This window comes from Rhynchophorus ferrugineus, unplaced genomic scaffold (genome assembly GCF_030347505.1).
Source record: "Rhynchophorus ferrugineus isolate W39M unplaced genomic scaffold, kcgeb_rfMv2 rfM2, whole genome shotgun sequence".
Taxonomy (NCBI): Eukaryota; Metazoa; Arthropoda; class Insecta; order Coleoptera; family Curculionidae; genus Rhynchophorus; species Rhynchophorus ferrugineus.
In genome coordinates this window covers 32380210-32402474 of record NW_027472581.1, presented here as the reverse complement: position 1 = coordinate 32402474, position 22265 = coordinate 32380210, and the positions used below count along the sequence as shown (strand labels likewise).

Genomic DNA, 22265 nt, shown 5'->3' with positions numbered 1-22265 from the left:
GAAAGCTCTGTGCAAAGTGGCTGCCGCGTGAGCTCATTTTTGACCAAAAACAACGAGTTGATGATTCGGAGCAGTGCTTGAAGATGATTTCAAGCGTAATAAACCAGAGTTTTTGCGTCGATATGTGACAATGGATGAAACATGGCTCCATCATTTCACTCCAAAATCCAATCGACAGTCATCCGAGTGGACTGCACACGATGAACCCGCTCCAAAGCGTGCGAAAACGCAACAGTCGGGTGGAAAGGTTATGACGTCGGTATTTTGGAATGCGCATGGAACAATTTTCATTGGCTAAATTAAAAAAGGAAGAACCATCAACAGCGACTATTACACAGTGTTATTGGACCGTTTGAATGACGAAATCGCCTAAAAACGGCCGCATTTGAAGAAAAAGAAAATGCTGCTTCACCAATACAATGCACCGTGTCATAAGTCAGTGAAAACGATGGCAAAAATCCATGAATTGGGCTTCGAATTGCTTCCTCATCCACCGTATTCTCCAGATCTGACCACCAACGACTATTTTCTTTTTTCAGATCTCAAAAGAATGCTCAGGAAGAAATTTTCGTCGAATTACTAGGTGATAGCCGAAACTGAGGTCTATTTTGAAGCAAAGGACAAATCGCACTACATAAATGGTATCGAAAAGTTGGAGGGTCGGTATAATCAGTGTATCACCCTTGAAGGGAATTATGTTGATTAAAAAAAAACAATTTTGCCAAAAAAAAGTGTTTTACCATTGTAGGGCGGGGACTTTTCAATTTACCTGTTATATGACAAAATATACAACATAGTCTAATATTAACATTACGAAATTACTAATTCATCAAACAGTTTCTTATATTTATGTGGCAGTAAAAGTAGGAAAAATAAATAGCAACTTGACTTGAACAATTTCTTCTTTTTTTTTCAGGAAGTCTTAGGCAAGTATTTTAGAACAAATTACATAGTTTGATATACAATTAACCATAACGCAGCTCTGTCATTAAAAAAAATCGATATGCACCACTAGAATTTTTGTTAAAACCGCTAACTAGCTATTTTCTGGTTGTTTCATAGATGGTTCGGATCGCTGATTTTCAGTGTTGCATCACAAGAAGTACCGATGGTCAGATCGTTGCCTTTTGTGATGTCGGATGCTCGTGATGTAACTGAATTAAAAATAACATGTGGCGTCATCGGATGTTTTTTACAGTTTGTTTCAATATATACAAGCTATATTAACTTTTATTTATCAAAAGAATGTTGAATTAATGATAGACCGTTATTTGTTTTCATTCAGTCGTGACATATATTTTGTTGACATATTTTGGCTGTTGACCGAGCAAATATTATTGTTCACATTTAAAACAGATATGATAATTTTGATGACTTTTTGTAGATTATCAATTATTACTGCAGTACATATTAAGCGCCTTTGTTAGTTAGTAAGTCAAATGAAAAGTATTGTTGATTATTTATAATACTAGATCCATAAATTAATAATTATATTTTATCACTTGAATTGGCATTTATTGAAAAAATAAATTGTATACTCTAAGATCATTTTTCCGGTAGCATACAAGGGCAGGTTGAGAAATAAATTATACATTTCGGTCGAAATTATGTCGAGGCAATATTTTCTCTCTAAATGTAAGAGTTTAAAAGTGTTCTATTCACGTGGTAACAAGGTTATTCGATTGATTACCAATGCCTATCGCTACGTAACCAACGAAGAACTGCACGATGACCTGGAAATCAAATGGATTTGCGAAGTTATCCAAGATTTCGCCTTGAAACACGAAAGAAGATTACTAAATCATACTAACATGGAAGCAATACAACTGCTGAACAGCGCGGAGGATGGCAGGAGATTGATGCGAAACCATACGAACTTATATAAAGTGTATACCTTAAGTGTAAACTATAGCTATAAGTTATTATAATTTTATAATTGAGGAATACATATTGATGTATTTTCTCGCACTCGTCTTGTTTGTGAATTAATCCAAGTACAAATGAAAAGTAGTAATAAATTAATGTATAATTAAGATTGTACCAAGCGTATCTAATAAAGATGTTATAAAAAAAAATGCATGTGGTGTAGTTTGAGTAGCAGAATTATGGAAATCAGTTCTAGGATTCTTAAAGGCTTAAAAAGATATTCCTACTGATATTCATTATTGTTTAAACACCGATTGTGATAATTTTAAATGATTAGTTTAAAAAAAATGATAAAAAACGGCAGAAGTCTGGAGCCATACTGAGAAGATTGCTGCCACATATGATCATAAACAAGAATAATCAAAAAATCACTAAAAAACTAAAGGGGTTAACTGATAGTGTCTAAGTAAGCAATTTAATCTTTCGGTGTATAATATATATTTGTCATAAAAGCAAACCGAACCACAGATCAACCAGGAAGTGTTGAAGAAATTGGAGGAAACAGTTCATAAAGGAAACTAAAAAGAAAGACTCGTAACTTTGATAGAAATAAGAAAAAAAGAAAAATCTGCTTACTATAGTCACTTAAAAAAAAGTTATTCAGTAAAAGCAGTGCAGTTAAATTCATAAGCAGTGCAGAAAATCAGTACAATCCTGCCAACCTCAAAAACAAAAATAACAGCCGAAAATATTTTAATTTCCAATCCCTACTGTGATTCTGTAGATTGTGTGTCTAGATGAAGCAAATGATGCCTGGCCTTTACAGATACTTCCGAAGCAATATCTTGAACTCCTAAGCTCCTATATCTCAGCAAGGATGTTTAGAATTAAACAAGAAGAAACTTAACAATGAAAGAAACAGAGGCAGACAGGCTGCCTTGTGATAGTGTTTTGGGTGCTGTTCTTTACCTACTCTGTACATGTGACATGCCATAAATGGAAAATTTTACTATGGCTATATTTAACTTAAAAAAGAAAAAATCTCGAATTATACTTCAAAAAAATACACTAGTTATTTGGTAAAATTCTAAATTATCTAAATTATGGGGATGTTCTGGGATAAGTAATATCAACATAACACAAGTAATTTAGAACAAACTCTTGAGAATTATTTATTGTGGATGCACGCGGATACTACAAGAACAATTACCTACACCGAGGGCTTCCAATTACAACTGCCATTGAGGAAATTGAGAAATATTCACAACAAGACGTGAAGTACTGTAAATCCTGAACAACACTGCACTATTGATTTGTGATTTTGTGTAGTGATGTGTACAAAATGGTAAAAAGACTGAAAAGTGCTACTAACTTTACTTTATAATTACTTAATTTTAAGTATTAAAATTGTAAAAAAGTCAGCAACATCTAGTAATCTTCTCTCTCTCTTCTTTTTTTCTTTCTTGTAAGAACGTATAAACTTTTATATTGACATAAAAAAATGAGAGCTGAGAGACCAGACACTCACCAAGTACCGGCTATAGATTTATGATGATGAAATCGACAATAGTGTAGCGTGTTTTAATATGCTGTAATTCTGAAAATGACGACTGGAATATATTACCCATAAATTTAATAAAAACGAATGATTTATTTATCTATATCCCAGATTTTTTAAATATTATCCTTATACAAAACTAGGGATTTTATCTGGACTGGTCCGCGGCATTAAGCTTACCGATTGGCAAGACATCCGGTCTTACCCAGCCTGGTTAATGGCGTGCCTGGGACCATTTTCCTTGTCGGATTTTGCATTCTTGCCTAAGGATAATTACAAATGTTAAACAATCACAAACATAAATTTACGACCACGAGCAAGGATTAGAACCCGCTATTATCGTAACATCAGGAGGACCGTCCTGTCGCCTTTACCATTGTGCCAATCACGCCAATTTGGTCAGATCTTACTATAAGACTTCACTTGACAACCTTCACCTGAGTGTGCCAAAAACACCGAAAAATATGCACTGAACAGTTTAATAATATACATTTGTAAAATACACTTTTTCAAAAGTTTTTTTTTAAGTAGTAACCTGAGTTGTAAGGTCCATTGAATCCGTAGTATTTGCAGTTGACACAGTCTTATTTTATAGAAAGCAAAATCTATTAGAAAAAAAACCGACAAGAAAGCCGTCTTGTCGACAATTTAGAACGGAAATCAATTATCGACGATCGATCCCGATTAATTTCCAGTCCGCCTCTAATAAAACCGATAGCCCTTTTCAATAACTATCAGATTTTTTCCTGAATAATTGTTTGAAATCGGGTCAGAGATAAGCCCATGGTACATAACGAGCTGCATTCACCACTATTACTTGACCACTCGAGAGAGCTGTGATCCACCCACCGTCATTCGTTAAGCGGCTTTCGAGCTGTATATTTTTTTCTATTATTTTTATTAATCATCTGTTGGCATCTCTGAACTCCCTTTCAAGGTTTCACAATATTCTAACATTAAAAAATAGTTAATTGTCTATTATCTTGCCATTAGGATACTTATATGTTTCGGTTAAAATTTTTAAATGATGCGGTTATATGTTGGACAGCGTCAAATCTGTCGTAAAACAATAGTTTTCTTATCATATTCGGTAATCGCGTTAACAGTTATTTTACAATGTTCCTAGTGCATATACCATTGACGTTATTGGAATTTGTATTAGGAGTATATTAATTTTAGAGTGCTTACTATTAGGAGGGTATTTTAAAAAATGTACTTGAAATTAGAAAAGTTTTAGAAATTTGGTGTGAGATAATTCTCTATTATATTAAAGTAAAACTATAGATTATCGATTTTTAAATATGGATTTTTATTATTTAAAAAATTCAGAACTGCCGTAATTTGGCAAGAAAATTTGTTTGACTTTGATATGATTTGGTCCACGCAAAATTTCAAGCAAATCGGTTGTGCAGTTTCGTGTTTAGTTGCCTTGTTACTAAAACAGCTATATTTCCGAAAATAATTTAAAAATTGAGATAATTTCACTCCTTTCATATATACAGGTGGCTTTTTCATTTGGTTTTAACTATATCTGGCTGGGTTTGATCTAAACGACTTTGTTCTTTTTTATGGTAATGTTTATTTATATGGTTCTTGGAGATCTTGTTAATTGTTCAAATATATAAATTATTTTTATTATTTCAAAAAATGTTCAATGTTTAAATTCCCTCCTTATATATAGTTTCAACATTAAATCAACTGTTTATAAAATTTGTGTATATATATTTATAAAAAATAATGATGTGTAATATGACGTTTTTAATAAAAATAGAATAGAATGGCTGGACATATATCATTTATACTTTTATTATTTTGTTTCATTCAATACTTTTTTTACACAAAATGTGTTATTTCTAAAAGTATACCATTTTTATTTACCTCCTGAACTTGCGTCAAATCCGGAGCTGACTGAGGAGTAACATATCCTCGTAAAAACGACTAGTAATAATGTATTCATTTTAAAAAATGTTTTAATATATCAGAATATAGGTGCAATTTCAATAGTATTATAAAAACTCGATAAATGTCAGTTTTTAGAATTTTTAGTGAATGTGTTATAAACAGACCTGCAATAATCAACACATTATACTAAACTTATTCTAATTCCTACAATTTTCATCAATTAATCGGCAATTTCAAGAAATCGGCCCCATTATCGCCTACATAAATGATACCTTACCGGGGCAAGGTGCATCCAAATTGACGGATTTCAATTATTTATCCGCCTAACGACCAATTGCGAACGATTCGTCTCTCTATTAACAGCGACGGAAGAGAGCAACGCAAACGTTTAACCTTTTCCACGAGCATCGAGCCATACTTTCTAAGTCGCGTCGTGATCACGGATGTACGTTCTAAAGAAAATTTAGTACCCACAGCGCATCAGTCCAAATAAAAAGGAACGCTAACCCAATTCGAAACGTTTCCGAAACTTTCGCGAGTGTATATACAGGACGCTTATTCTAAAGTAAACTGTGATCCTTAAAAAAATGTTTTTTTTTGCGGGAATATATCCTTCTCACGAGCTACGAATGATGGGTTGATCACTATAGTGCGCATTCTCGCGCCAAATTAGTTTTTTGTGGCTTTTTCATGAAAATGTGCAAATTTCTTTAATACATATGGTATAAATAAGAATGAACCGAAATCTTGTTGGATTGTATTAATAATGAACAATGAATTAGATTCAAACTAATGAAGAATGGCTATTAATAAAGTGGGCTAATATAATAAATATGAAAACACACTGGTTAGTGTCAAGTCATAAGAAATTCTTAAATATAAATCCTGAATAATTAGTAAATAATAGCTTGGCTCAGAGTTCGGCTTTTCGAACAGATGTCGTTAGGCTTAAATATCCAGTGTTATGATTTGATATGTACCTCATTTAATTCTACTGACATCAATATTCAAAGCTGTTACATGTTATATTTTGCGAAAGTAACACAGTCATAGATTTATACCTCTTTGGAGTAACTCAAGTTTCCTGTTTGAAAACGTGAATTTACGCACTGGCCGTACTGTCCAGACCTAGCCCCGTCCGACTATTAACAGTTTATTTGCGACGGCATCCATAAATTGTCTGAACAATGAGCAGGATGTATAGAATCAAATGTCCAAAAACTATGAATAAATAAATTTTTCCATTTTCTTGAAAATTATGTAGTTTCTTTCCGAAAAAAACCGAATGACTTTCCGGTATACCTGGTATTTATACAGATTTGAAAATAGAAAATAATCGCTGACGCTATCCATTAATAACTTTGTATTTTTCGAGGCAATCCATGTAAATTATTACAAGTATATCCTAAATTACTGTAGCATAACATTGTATTTTAATTACCGATATTTATTGGAGCAAATGTGAAGTATCATTGTAAACTGTTAAACATCCTGGCTTAACCGTTAAACTCGATGATTTTGATATTTCTCTATATAAAATGAACGGTTTCTCTATTTAAAATAATTGACCTGTTCAGTGAACATGGATCATCGATTGCATTTCTACCATTCACTACTTTTGTTGCTTGTTTTGAAGTGATCTATGGCCGAAGTGACTGATAGACTTCAGTCGATTTTGGTTTCAATGATTTAAAAGTGGTGATTTTGATCAGTAACAAAGAACGACCTGGAGGGCCAAAAAAGTCTGAAGACGATGAATTGCAAAATTTATTGGACGAAATCTCAACTCAAATTTACACAGTAGGTGTGGACAGTTTAGCAGTTGATGAATTAGCTGCTTCTAGACGTTTACATGCGGTGCGAATGATCCAAAAGGAGGGAAAATTATGGATCGCTGCCAAACCAACATCGTTGTTTCACTCATTGTTTTTCATCTCTCTCTCTTTCGTCTTTCACTCTCATTTTATCACTCTCTTGTAACATCGTTTACATCGTTCTTTAAAAGTGAAAAAATTATCAGAATACATGCAAGAAACAAATGAAATATTCTAAGCATTTTTTTCCTTAATGGAAAATAATATTTTTGAAAAAGCATAACCTTTCATGTATAAAACATGAAAAAACGGTAATGGAAAACAGACCGAGTTTCAGATGGATATCGTAATAGTTGATAATGAAATAATAATAATTCATAGAGGTGATGCCAAAGAGGAGACTCGGTCTTTTATTATTATTTTATTCATCGGGCTTTGAAAGTAAAACAAAAAATTGCGAATAGCAGAACAATGGAACAAAATCACACCCAAATGGTGCAATGAATAGAGAATAAAAATTTGTTCATGAATTATCTTATAAATGGTAAAACAACGATACTATAATTGTTAATGCAATTGTTTTAAAAAATATGTATTGAAGACAAAACAATTTTTATTCAGACGACTCATCTCTCATACACCTGAAGAGAACAATAGCGAAAACAGTAACTACAGTATACATTATTACAACATCTACGCTACTGACCAGATATTTATCCCTATGACATCTGATGTTTGATGTTGATGCTTTCATATAAAAACAACGAACTACCCGTTTTCGTATTTTTCCTGAATACAAGGATGGAATCGGTAAAAGAAGAACTATCTGAATAAATGTAATGAATTTCAGGAAGATTTTGTTGAATCAACACAATATAGCTTCTCGTTAGTGTCAATCAGAGATGTTGGCGACGGAGAAAAATATCAATAACACGATATTTAAAAAATATCAAAACAAAAGTTCGATAGGCCCCATCAAAAACCCTAGGTTTTTATATTGAACTTTCTCCGCCCCGGTCCAGTTTTTCCACGCAAAATTCACTTGACAGCCGCTGGTGCGAGGATTCAGAAATCACAAAACAAAAGTTCGATATTGTCTTTCCAAATCCCTAGATTTTAAAATAGATATCTTACTTTGCAGCAGAAAGTTCGATATCTCATTTACAACTACCGATATATTTTTCAAAATATCGAAAAAGATTGGCGCAAAAAAAATATCGACATATTTTGTGTTAATGTTTATACAAACTATAATACATAATTTACACTTTTACATATAAATTAAATTCGTAAAATGTTACTGGACCTATATACCCTTCATAAAATTAATGCAAAAATAACATAACGACATAATACGATATTTACTGGCGTCATAAATAGAGACAAAGAAACGCTCAGTTAACCAGCTTAATTAGCCGACCATTCCAAAAAGATGATGCGCAGAAAGGCCTAGCGGTAGCCAGTCCACCGCAGATAGTAACAGGAAACCATTAGCATGAATAGGAGGCAGAAAAATAGTCTATCGCGGCCGAACACAGGAAACGAGGTACGTCAAACGTCGTTTAGAAGGGGATACCTGGTAGCGGAGGTTCGCCAGATGGGCCCCGAGACCAACAACTGGCCCACGAAGAATCTGTGTTCTGTTTCCTTTTGTTTTTTTTCTCGTGTCGTTGTGTTGTTTCTCCTCTCTTTTGGTTTGCTGTTATAATTTAAATTGAAAGTACCGTAAAAGCAGGTCAATTTAAGACGCTTTATGCGAGGATTTCCTTCTGTTTGGGCACCCAGATAAACTTATCTCAAGAAAATGTTAGCACCTAAATTGACATACCCGTTAGTCGATCTAAATTGCAAAATATACCGCAAAAACATCATTATGGAGATAGATTTGAATAAATAATAATAAAATATTGATTTTAATCATTTCTTCAGGTTGTATTTGTTATTTCTACATCAAAAAAAAATATTTGGTGTACAAAAAAGTTTGGTTTGGTTTGCGTTACTCCGTTTGGTTACTTCGTGAATATATTATTTCAAAAGTCTGTAGTTGATAAGCATTGATCAATGTTATGAAAGCAAACTATTAGTACAATGAATCAAAAAACACTGGCATGTTGTGTATAAATGGGATGGGATAAAAGTTAATGAAGAATTGGTATCTAAATGAGTCCGGTATAGTTATTAAAATTATCATTTTACCTGACAACTGTCAAGTTCTAAAACTTTTATGCTGGAATATGATCAATATGTTGTAAAATACAAAATGTTAAAGGTATATAGAAAATGGTCTATGCAAGGATATAAACGATGCCAAATTATGTCCGTTATTTATTTTCTTGCGTTAATACGATAATAATAAGATTATAATACAAAGGCAAGATGTCTATAATGCATGATATGTACTAATTAGGACGAACTAATTCGTATGTATCAAAAATGTATTCGAAAAATATATAGCAACCATATTAGTTTTATTATTTATGGTATATTTAAGATAGTACTTATCAGAATATTGTCGAAACAATGTTACAGAACCTGGATTCAAAAAACATAGTTATTCTTCGGAAAGAACATAATGAAGTTCCACAAGAGACCGGTGATTCGAGCTACAGGAGAAGACACCCAATATTGGTATATTTCAATATTAGATGAACATTAGTGTTTGGTTGCATCTTTATGTTTTTAAAGTGTAACACAACATCCACTCTGCCTTACAAGTAGGCTGTAACGTTTATCTATATACACAGTTGACGGCGTGTAATGTTCATGGTGTTTTGTGGCATCTCATTTATTGGGCTTTGCATCTGGTTGATCTGATTTAGTAATATTTGCTATTAACTAATGTCAAATTAGCATGGAAAGGTCCATGATTGTGCAGCATTGATAATCATCGATGGGATAGCAATGATAACATTATCAAAATGAGTGTTGAACAAATGATTATGTCTATGACTATAATAAGGGTGAAGTCATCACTGTCAACAGCTAACGCTACTGGATGATGATAACCTATTTATTTTGATCCAAACTGAACTACATGGATGTAAACGACATGAGGCGTCAATAGAGCGGCGCTACACGACTCAGCAGATGGTATAACACATTCTGTATGAACGGTTTGAGGGTGCATGGAATACGTGAAAAAAAAACTACCATCAAGATCACGTGATTTGGCTAGATTTTTTCTTGAGGGGACTCGTGAAGTTGCAGATATGCCTAATCTGCATTTGATAGATGCTCTTAAACCCAACACTCACATTCAGCCGGATCTATGCGTTAAAATTATTGAATATTAAGCTACTAAGTTTCGTAGTGGTTTTAAAAACAAGAAGCTAAATCTCACATATGGACACTCTTGCCTAATTCCATTTCAAAATCTTTATTGAAAAGCTGTACACTGTACAAAAAAGCTGTACTTTTTTGCACTGGTGTGATAAAGATAATATAGGTCAATTTCCCATAAAATTATTGTAATAATTAATCGTCACATAATTCTGCAGATAATAAGATGCAGAGTCATAAACAATTCCCCAAGAACATATAAAAGTTTTAGATGGGTATTGAGATAAATGAAAATTTAAATTGATAGAAAACTGTAGAATATAATTAGGTACTAAAACGAGTAAAATAATTAATCAAGCAAAATAATAATCAATCAATATTGATTCAAAAAATGTGGTAGTTGTTAGGGTGGCAATCCGAATTATCACTTCACAATAAATTGTTACTGTATGCAGTAATTTTGAAACTGGGGCACAAAGAAATCTAACAAAAATATGATCTAAACCTATTAAAATAAAAATCGAATAAGTAGTTGTGACAAGTACGCTATGTGCTTTTAAATAAAAAAAAAATAGATATTCTAAAACAACAACCGATGATATACATAAATCATTGATATAAAAGGTTAAGTATGGAAGAAGGTAAAGAATAAAACTCAATCATTACTTAGGAACTGACTACGACGAGGACTAAATACAATTGTAAAAGAAGCACAAAACATAAAGGACTAAAAAACAATTCACCAGGTTATTTTCTCTCTATTATTGTTGCCTTTTCTTTGGAAACTGCTATACACATTAATCAAAGGATAACAGTACTAAATTCTGCAAAGAACGACCATCTTTTAATTCTTATCGCAAAAGAAAATTATGAACCGACTCGGCTCGGTACCGTTACTGCTTTATTACGGCAAAAGACGGACACCTTATCGCATCTACGAACTCATATACCGTATCAATCAATCATCCACAAAGAAAGTGTAAAACTCATTGTACAGACAGGCATCTCGCGTCACAAAAACTGTAAATAATAATATATATGTGATTACTTTCTACCATTAAACTCGTTTATAATAATGCCTTCATGATAACCATCAACTTAATCCATGAAGTCCTCATTTGTTTAATGTTTTCATTTATCTGCTTTTTCATCAAAACGTTATGTTAGCCCAAGAATGAAAGTTCCTTTTATTAACAGTGCTTAATTTATCCAATTGTTAAGTTAGAAGCTTAAGTCTTTACAAATAAAATATTAATTTCAACCATAAAAAACTGAAATTAGTAGAATAAAATTAATATATTTTTACTCATAGTAGTAAAGCTGTCAAAAAGATGATAACCAATTGAATCTAACCCTACCAATAGAAATATTTCACATTAACAATTAGAACCAGAAGAACTATTATTATTATTATAATTTTACATTTTTATTTAAACTCCCTAATCATTTCCAGGTTCCTGTTAATTAAGGAGCAGTAAAAATTAATCCAATAAACCCTTTCAGAAAAATGATACCTATTGAATTTTAAACGATTTCAACCTCGATAAGAATAGCTGGCCAACGTATTGTAGAGCTAGAAGTATGTTTTATCAACCAAAAGTACGGTACTCACATAGTAGAAAACAAAACATTAAGTTTGCTCACGTAAAAATAAATCCATCTAATTTATCCAAAATTGATACAGCATAAAATTACTGTTATTACGTCTAAATATAATAACAATAATAAAAATGGATAAACCACAGCAATACACCTTACCTGTTCTAGACTAGCATACAAAACTATTTATATTAAACAAAACTCTAAGAAAGAAAAGCTACAAACATAAGCTACACATACATTTCTATCTACTTAAAAAAGGAAACAAAAGCATGCAAGTAATAAGACAAAGAACCAAAACGGAAACTAAACCAAGAAAATAGAAGAGTCGACATGCACCTGTGCAATGATGTTGGCGACTTTTTCCTTGTCCATGGGCGTGGTCACCCGCTTATTTTTGAGGTGGTGGGGCGTGTCACGTCGGTGCAGCCGCGACTGCTTGCCGTCCTCTCGGGAGAGGGCGTCTGGGTCGCCCTGGGCGGGGACGAATCCGACGCGCCGCCTCAAGTGCTCCTGGGAACCAATCAAAACGCGTGTGCGTCAGATGGGTGTGTTTATTGCATATTGTTAGAAGTAAATGTGTTAGAACAGTGAAATGTTTTAGTTAGGTTCAGTAAGAGAAATAAAAAAAAATGTATCAAATTCAGTTTTAATTCACCGTTATATAAGGGGTAATATATATATTTTAAAGCTAAAAACACATTTATTCAGGTTTGAAAATTCGTAAGTGTTTCATCACACTTAAGATATTTCCAAAACAAACACAACACGGCTCTTGAACACCGACAATTTGTATTTGTTGATTTTACATCATCATGATGTAAAACTAAAGTATTCTAAATGCCATAAGAACTAATGCCTACGGTTGATTCAATTTTTAAAAGTATCAAATGTTGGCACAGTATCAATGTATCCTGATTGATTATGATTAACCTTTCTCTTTGAAAGAGTGATAGCAATGATAAAATACACTCTACCAAGGATTCACAGTGGCATCAAATAAAGATGTATCGTCAACAGTTAATGCCTTTATTATTAAGATTATTAATTTAAATTAATTTCATTTTCTCATTTTCAATTTACTGTAAAAGCAATACCTAAGTACCCTTCAATAATGAAATATTTGGAAAACGGTTATAGTAGAAAAAGTCATATTTTACAGTGAATACACTGCTTAGTAAAACTAATAACTAGCCTTTAATATAGGATTGTCAGAAAAATGTGTTTAAACTGAATTTGAAAGTAGTTATAGTTAGGAAAACGGTTAATAACAATGTCTACGGTACTATTGTATTAAAAGTTATTAGTAGAATTAAAGAAATATTTTATAGCAAAATAAAACATATAATATCTACAAATGTTGAATTATTCCCAGCCCATGAAAACCTGATGATATACAACGTGAGGCAAAATTTCCGCTACCATTTTGAATGCCTATAACATTGCTCAAAGAGAAGATACGTAAGTTCGGTTTTCATAAAAAGTTTATTTGGCCTTTACATTTCTTACTTTACATCGTTGATTGAAAAATTATATCGGCTAAATGGTGACCGCGATTCGCTATACAACTTAAGGCATCTTTCATGACATCCTGCAACATCTGAGCCTGAATTTCTTCAATTTCGTGACGAATATTGTCTTTAAGATATTGAATTGTTTGGGGCATATTCACATAAATTTTTCATTTTAAAAAACCCCATAACAAAAAGTCTGGTGCTGTTACATCCGGAGATCTAGCTGACTGTGCCAAATCATCATTTTGCGAAATTAGTCTTCATGGAAAAACGTCATTCAATAATGGAATTGTTGAATGAGCTGTGTGCTGCGGACCCATCTTGCTGAAACCACATGTCCTCTAGTCCTTGCTCTTCCATTTCAGGCACAAGAAAATTTCGAATCATGTCTTGGTACAGCAGTAACAGTAACTGCAACACCTTGGTCATTTTCAAAAAAATAGGGACCAATGATGTTTCCAGCATGAATAACACACCATACCGTTGTTTTCAGTGGATGCAATGATATTTCATGAATTAATTGAGGATTCTGTGCTCCGCACACCAGAGCATGTTCAGCGTTACGAGACGTCCGTTGTCTTCCAGAACGAGGCTTGTCTGCTGTCGTACCGCACTGTCGAAAATTCGCTTGTAAACGATAAATTGTGGCTTTGTGACGCACTGGACGATTACGATATTTTTGACGCAATTTCTGCTGAGTGGCAATAATGGAACGATTATTTTCAATAAATATTGTCACTATTTCTTCTCGTTCTTGTGGCGTATATTTATCCACAAAAAAATTTGGACTTTTACACAATACAATGGTTAAAGCGAAACTGAGCTAAACATCACATAACCAAGATGACGCGCAATCAAAATGGCAGAGGGACTTTTACCTCACCTGTTATTCATCGCCGTGTATCTTTATGAAATATAACAAAGGATCACAACCAAAATCTACTGTCTCATTGGATTTAGGATTATTTCATGCCTAGATTCACAAATTAATACATATTTTCAATGAAGATCTGATGATATCTTAATATGCGACAGTTACTATTTATATTTTGAGCCTAATAGTAAAAAGAGAGTAAAATATTCTTCATTCTCAAAATACCTCCAAAATATGGCATTTTAATGCATTAACTCACTTGGGGTCTAAATATATAGATCTAAGATTCGTCATACCCAGCTTTTGATGCACCGGAATGGTATTTCTTGACCATTTTTTATACCAATTTACACAAGCATCTTTTAGAGCTTTTGTCAAATTATGTGGGATCCAATGTGACCAAATCTTGTTCACAGCTAAATATTCATGCAATATCTAATTGATGCTCGTCATAGTAGTGCCCAAGGATGATTCAGGGCTTCATCGTTAAAAGTCGCACCCTTGTCTTGACGAATTCACGTTAAGAATCATCGCAAGAAAATGTTCACGAGTACAACGCCATTTTCTCACTGAAATCACAAATTGTGCTCAACTGACAAAATGATCTGAAAAAGTTTATGATTATAAACCACGCTCGTATATACGCGGCTTTTGTTATTCTAGTCTTGAATCAACCAGGTATGAAGAAGAATCATAACCAAAATCTACTATATCTGTTAAGACTCACAAATTGATGGGATATTATTATGTTATAATATCTTTAATCTATCTACAAACAATACTTAAGAGCTAATTAACCGCGAAACACTTTAAATCAATCTGGGTTATATCTTATCAATATTTCTCCACCTTTTACACAAACCCATCCCTGTAATAGACGAGCACGATCTAATCCGGCCGAAGATTTACTGCATAAAAGGTAATCAGTAAATAACAACGTGTCGTAACATTTTATTGGCCGATAACTTTTTAGGCGAGCTGGTCAGACGCCTGAATCCAACAAGTCGGCCGTACGTAAATGCCACACCACGACGAAGAGTACCGCACCAACATGGTTGGTTACATAACATCGGCTTTGTAGTAAGTTCCTTGAGAACATGCAGTTCAAATTGTAAAAGTAGTTTTGTTCCTGTTTTTTATTTTAATGAAATAAGAAACAGGGTGAAAGACGTTTACAAACTAGTTGAATGTTATGCTTTGTTGGTTTCAAGTAATTTTAATATTAAAACAGTAATTAAATATGATATATGTTATATAGCGAGACTAACATGACAGTAGATATTCTAAGAAATCGGTGATGTGATGAGTGTTGTGTTTATAATTGAAGGGTATCTCTTTAACAACTTCACTAAAATATAATTGATTCGACAATATTGTCACTACAATTGTTCTAACATGTCGCTGATCCTTTACTTTTAAATTAAAACAATTTTCAATTAGAATAAAAGTTTTTAAAACAACGATTGGTGAAATGTGTGATTCCTTAAGCTTCGAAAGAGGGCAAATCGTTGGTGCTCGGTTAGCGGTGGTGTCTGTGACGAAAACAGCTAAATTGTTTAACGTTTCCCGAGCGGCAGCCTACATAAAACATGGTAAAAAAATCAACGACGAAGAGAAATAGTGGGTGAAATCCACAGTTAACTCACACATTATGGCCAGAGAACATAAAACTACCGCTAAAGTGACAGCCACTCAACAACTTAACACTCCAGTGAAGTGAAAACTCGGAATGAACAGTACGGCGGGAGTTCTACAAATATGGAAAATGGAAGCTAACGCTAAGTTGCGAAAGAATATGCAATGATAATAAAACCTGGACACTTAACGATTGGAAGAATATGACATGGTCCGATTAATCATTGTTTTTTACACTGTTTCCTACAAACCGGCTTTACGTATGGAAGAACCTCAAAAAGCCTACCACCCGAGTTGCCTGCTTTCTACAGTTAAACATGGAGGAGGTTCTGTTATGATTTGGGAGGCAATATCGTGGCATTCAGTTGGTTCTCTAATTCCAATCCATTACCTGATTACTAAAGTTACTGTCATTGAATATCTGGACATCAATGATGAACTTCTTGCTATGTAATGTAAATTGCGGCCAAACACTATACCAAGATGATAATGCGCCTATACATACAATATCTTCACTGGCCAACACAATCGCCAGATTTGAACATAACTGAATCGCTATAGACAGTTTTAGAGCAGACAGTGAGAAGATGTTCATTTCTAATATCACTAAAGCAACTGGCGGATGATTTGGTAACATAATGAGACAAAATTGCGTTGGCAGCTATATACATTCTACGAATATACTTCGTGAAGCATTACAGCTGATTTAAAAGCAAATGGTGGCTAAATATCTTATTAATAAACAAATATTGTGATACGTTAGGTATTATTTTGCACATCCCGTATGCATGTGACCATCCATATTGGCTACCCCAGCCTTTCTTCTCAACCATTTCGTGTCTCCAAAGTCTCTACAGACTATGATAGCCAAACTTCAAACCAAAAAATCCCCAGGTTTTGACGGAATATCGATTACCTAGTTAAAAAAGCTTCCGCATAAGTAGCTCGCAGAACTTGCAAACATCATTAACTCAATCATGAAGCTGCAACATTTCCTGGCGTCTTGGAAACACGCACATATAGCGGTTATTCCCCCCCGGATCAAAATCATCTCCATCTGACTACAGACCCATCAGCTTTCTCAGTACCATTTCGAAGCTTGCCGAGAGGGCAATACTCTACGCTCTCAACTCTTTCACAAAGGACAACAACATCATTCCTGATGAACAATTTCGGCTTTCGTGCTCACCACTCATCCGTCCATCAGGCTACCCGTCTGGCTGCACACATCCATCACGCTCTTGACCAACGTAAAAAGTTTGAAGCAGTCCTTCTGGAGCTAACCAAAGCCTTCGACAAGGTCTGGCACGACGGTTTGATCGCAAAATGCGTGCGGTTAGGCCTCTAAGAAGACCTAACCGCTCTCTTCAAGTCCTATCTATCGAACAGATCTTTCCAGGTTAAGATCAGGAAAACACTTTCCAGTCGAAAACAAATCGATGCTGGCGCTCCTGAAGGTTCCCCGCTGGCCTCAGCTGTATTTAACCTCTTTATTTCAGATTTGCCGAGAAAAGAGCACGTTGACGTTGCGTTTTACGCTGACGACACTGCTTTCTTCACGGCCGCCAGGTTCCAAGTTGCAACTCATGAACGTTTACAGAAGCAGCTCGATCATGCGGTCAAGTGGTTCAAATTCTGGAGGTTGCAAATCAACCCCCTGAAAACCCAGACCATCATTACAGTACTCCTCCACGGATCTATTGTTTACTTCAAGTTTGTTACACCCAACCAGGTTAAACAGCTTCAAGTTTTCCAAAATAAGCTCCTCAGGAGAATCCTAAACGCTCCATGGTTTGTCAGAAATAATCAAATTCATAGGGAATCTGACACTCCAGAAATCAAGCACTTCATATCTCAATCATTCCACAAACAACAACTCAGCTCAAGTTCTTCTGAAAAGGCGCTTGTTCATGAGCTGGTCGACATGTTGGGAGTTTAGCACCGCGTCACCGCTAACAACTCAACAACATACGACAGTATCCAGTCGTATGTCAAATGAAGTTCGCGAATCAATAGAATCGCCGCGTCCTCGTGCCCAATAACGGCTGCAATAATTAATAATTTAATGCAGTAGCAGTAGCGATCCACAGGGGTCAACTGCGAGACGGTTTCGGTTTAGTGTATTGGTAAGCCCAGAGGCAGTCCCACATAACCCGGTCCAACTTGCTACTACAGGTCAAGTCTCCGCGACCAGGTATGCGTTATGAATTCGACCGCCTGGTTTTAAGCCAGAACAAAAAAAATCCATATAGGGTAGATATTCTCAGAAAACATCTTTAGGCTTGAGCAATAAGAGGTGGTTTAAAGACACGATTATGTCCCATACATATACCAGAGACCAGTTACCAAGATTCGACCGACGATTCAAATTCTAATTCTAATGTTATTTAGTTTAGGCCATTTTTATTGACCAATTTTACTAGAAGAAAAAACCAATGAGAGACATTTATTGGCTGAAAACGTGCAAATTATATTTCAACAAAGCCACATTTGCGCACAGTGTTATATTTGTTTTTAATTCAAAGAAAAACAATATATTTTAAAGAAAAGAAAAAAAATAAAGAATACATTTTAAAATATGTATAATGGCTAAAGAGACTTTAACGTAGAGCGTGTAAATAAACAGACAGAAAAACAGTTGAGATTTTATGAACAAGTAACAATAAGATTTGTTTAAATATTAATTTTATATTACAGTCGTTATTTAAAATATTTCTTAAAGCATCCAAGATATTTAGATAGAAGACAAACAATACAAAAAAAAATCTAATATTCATAAAACAAGAAAAATATTATACTTAATACTTTGTATTTTCATTAATTTTGGTTCCGTTAATTAAAATTTACCAAAAAGCTTTGAAAATTACCGAAACAGGATATTTTGAAATTTTGGGAACTGCTGTTTAATTATAGTTATAACATAAATAAAAAAAAAACACTAATTGCAGAGAATATTCTATAAATGTTGGCTTACATTTAGGATGTTTAGTATTTTAAATGCACAGGACAAAACTCTCATACAATTAGAACATATACAATCACCAAGCTGGTTTTTAATTAGTCAGGAAAAGCTGTTGAACTTAATCTCAAAAACGCGTTCTATATTTATAAAAACAAACGGTTTTTTCTTCTATTTTAGGATAAAATTTATTAGTGCACATGTCTTACCTAATTAGAAAGAATAAACTATTTTGTTTGGGTTTATCTTTCATTTTGATACGAAAAAAAAACAAGTTTGAATTAATTTCTCTTTGTCTGATTTTTAGATATTGTTACACCTATTTCTATCATCAGTGGCATTAATAAAAAGTAAAGTACATTGTATATATCGGGTGCACAAGATATATTTGTTCAAGTTTAAAATTCAAGGTCGATTCAATCTGTTAGAAAAAAGCGGAGTTTATGATGACTCTGGTAACAGGGATTTTTCAACATTCCAGCAAGGAAACAATGCTTCTAAAGCACAAGTAATATTCGATTCTCTTTTATGAAACGTGTAACTTTTGCTAAAAGCCATTTTAGTGTTGATGTGTGAGGATGCGAAACTGTAAGCTTAGCTGAATGAAGACTCCACTGAAGAAAACATAAAATAGATCAAAAGTTTGGAGCTCAATTAAGAGTCAATTAAATAGCTACATTTATGTAACTGAACCAGACAGAAAAATGTATTGAATGAACAGAACTTAAATCAACAGCAAAATCAAACAAAATTGTTTTGTTTTTCATCATCTCATGGGGAAAATCTGTGTGAACCTGACGGGTGCATCTTATTGCGAACTCCTGGAAATTGATAGGACCGTGATACCATGACATATTTTTTGAAAGAAAATATTTTCGATGTTTATTATAGAATAGAGTAACTATTTGGAAAGTTCTTTGTCAATTTTGGTCAATAAGTGGGAATATTTAGGTTAGATAAAGCACCCTTTCTTAACATTCTGCAATCTCAGGGATTATTTAGAAAACAAAAACGAACAAACAAAAATTAAGTATTTAATAAATTGAATTCCGCAAGGTGGTGTACTGGGTCCAGTACTATATCTTGTGTCGATCTACCTACAACAAAAATAGCCTCTCATAAATATCCAGCATCAATTAACCTACAAACACACCTAAATCAAATACAAATGTGGTTAAAAAGATGGCGTACAAAAAGTCAACGAAATAAAAATCGAGTCATATAACTTTTACGTTCCGTAGAAGAACATGTCCTTCAGTCTATATCAATAATTGTCAACTCCCGCAAGAAGATGATGTTAAATATCTTATCAAACAGAAATAACTTGGACTTAAACTCCACCAAATATATTGGTTTATCGGCCGCAAATCCGTGGTATAATTAGATAACATGACATTATTGTATAAATCAATACCCAAGCTTATTTGGTCTAATGGAGTCCAACTATGGGGAACCTCTAACAAGTCTAATATATCCATCATACAACGGTTCCAAAATAAAATATTGCGTGCTATTGTCGACGCTCCGTACTATATTTCAAATGAAGTGATACAACGCAATATTTCTCTAGAAACAATAACGAGTGTAATGCAACGTGTTTGTGTGAAGTACTTCGAAAGAGTGTCAGTGCATCCCAATCTACTCGCTAATCAGCCAAATGTGTGAAGTGACAGTGAAGCGCGTAGACTAAAACGTCTAACACCATCCGATCTGATTATTGGACTTGGATATAGACTTCAAAATAAAACTAATCAATAAAAATAGTATTTTATACAGGAGATCACTTAATGAAGTGATTTTCTACATGCCATGTATATATAATATAAACCTAACAAATACTTATTGCCCTCTGGACAGATTGTGAACAAAATATAAATAGAATGTTTCTAGATATTCATTTAATACCTGCATCTCAAGAATGAATCTTTTTTACTTTAAATGACGAAAAGAAGTTGCCTATAGTATGGTATCATGCGAATATAATTAAGCTTTAAGCATTATCTTACTTATTACACTTATGAAAGTGGTACTGGAGTTACTACGAAAGTATGTCAACCTCCTGGAATTTTTAGTGACAACCTTTTATTAACCTTTTCCTGTCAGCTCTTAATCTAGGACATCGGCATTAAGCCTATCGACTGTAGAGTGATTATCTTAAATATCATCCTAGAAGACATCCGGATCCGGATGGTTTTTACATCCCACACATAAATTTACAACCATGACCTGGCGGTATTCGAACCTACAACTAACGCAGCAATAGGAGTATTATTTATTTCATGTTATGCTATTTTCGTAATAAAATTCTAACAAAACTTTGGGATTGGAATGGTATTTTAAATAAACTCAATAACCTGTATTGGTGGAATACAGAACCGCAATGTAAACATGTACAAGTGATATTTTATATAAAAAAATGCTATTCGATTTTTTCCTTTCTCTTTGTGGTTGTGGTAAAAGCCCGATCTTCTCTAATACAGTTATACCTGAGATAAAATTATAGCAAGGTAGAAACGGGCTGGTTACATATTAATGCTAGGAAATACTGTTTTTAATCGTGTTTTGCTTAGATCGCGACATATTAAACTAAATGTTATATAAATAGAAGGCGTTTTTCTATAACCTGAAGTTTTACTATAAAAAGACGTATACACGTATGTCGTTATATATCATTATGTCATCATCCAAACACTGACTTTAACATCAAGTATAAAATATATTTTTTACTCAATAATATTCATCTTATTAGTGTTTTCTTAAGCAATAACATGTTCTGTTTTCTTATAAACACGATTATTTCTGTAAATATATCAAAGTAGTTTTTACTAATGACCAACAAAGTATTTTAACATGTATGCAATGACTTTAACGGTCAGTAGTTTTAGTATCACAAAGTTCTACGACTGAAAATGGTACTTTCGGTAAGGTTAACTTTGATGTAAGATGAAAAGGGGGATGCTGGCAATCCCACTGCTCTCGACCATATCGTATACAGCACAAATTTGTATACTTGCTCTAAAATATTAATTACACGTAAAGACTTTGGAAAGAACAAACGGATTTTCGCTAAGAGTACCAAACTGTATCATACGTTAATCAGAAGGAAATTTTCGGAAATAGAAATAAACGTAGGCCAAAATCTCACCTTGAAATAGTTGCAAATTTCAAAAGGATAACAAGATGCAAAGAAGAAAATTATTCTTGTTGTTTAAATAAAAACAGTGCAAAGGATATGAGAGAAATAATATACAATTGTACTGGAAGT

At 33.6% G+C, this 22265-nt stretch overlaps 1 protein-coding gene across 26 annotated transcripts in view; it reads right to left on the bottom strand.

Moving 5' to 3' along the window:
• The window catches only part of scrib (scribble planar cell polarity protein), a 163712-nt gene that overhangs the window by 79948 nt on the left and 61499 nt on the right, over positions 1 to 22265 (bottom strand). For 21 of the 26 annotated variants that reach the window (XR_013004289.1, XR_013004290.1, XR_013004288.1 and 18 more), the window contains exon 10: positions 12358 to 12531. The exons of the other annotated variants lie outside the window; for them this stretch is intronic. Coding sequence is in view for 15 of the 21 variants with exons in the window: in XM_076395059.1 (XP_076251174.1) it covers positions 12358 to 12531 (174 nt within the window). In the remaining 6 variants the exon portion in view is untranslated. The remainder of the gene's footprint in view (positions 1 to 12357; positions 12532 to 22265) is intronic. 26 annotated transcript variants of the gene reach the window in all.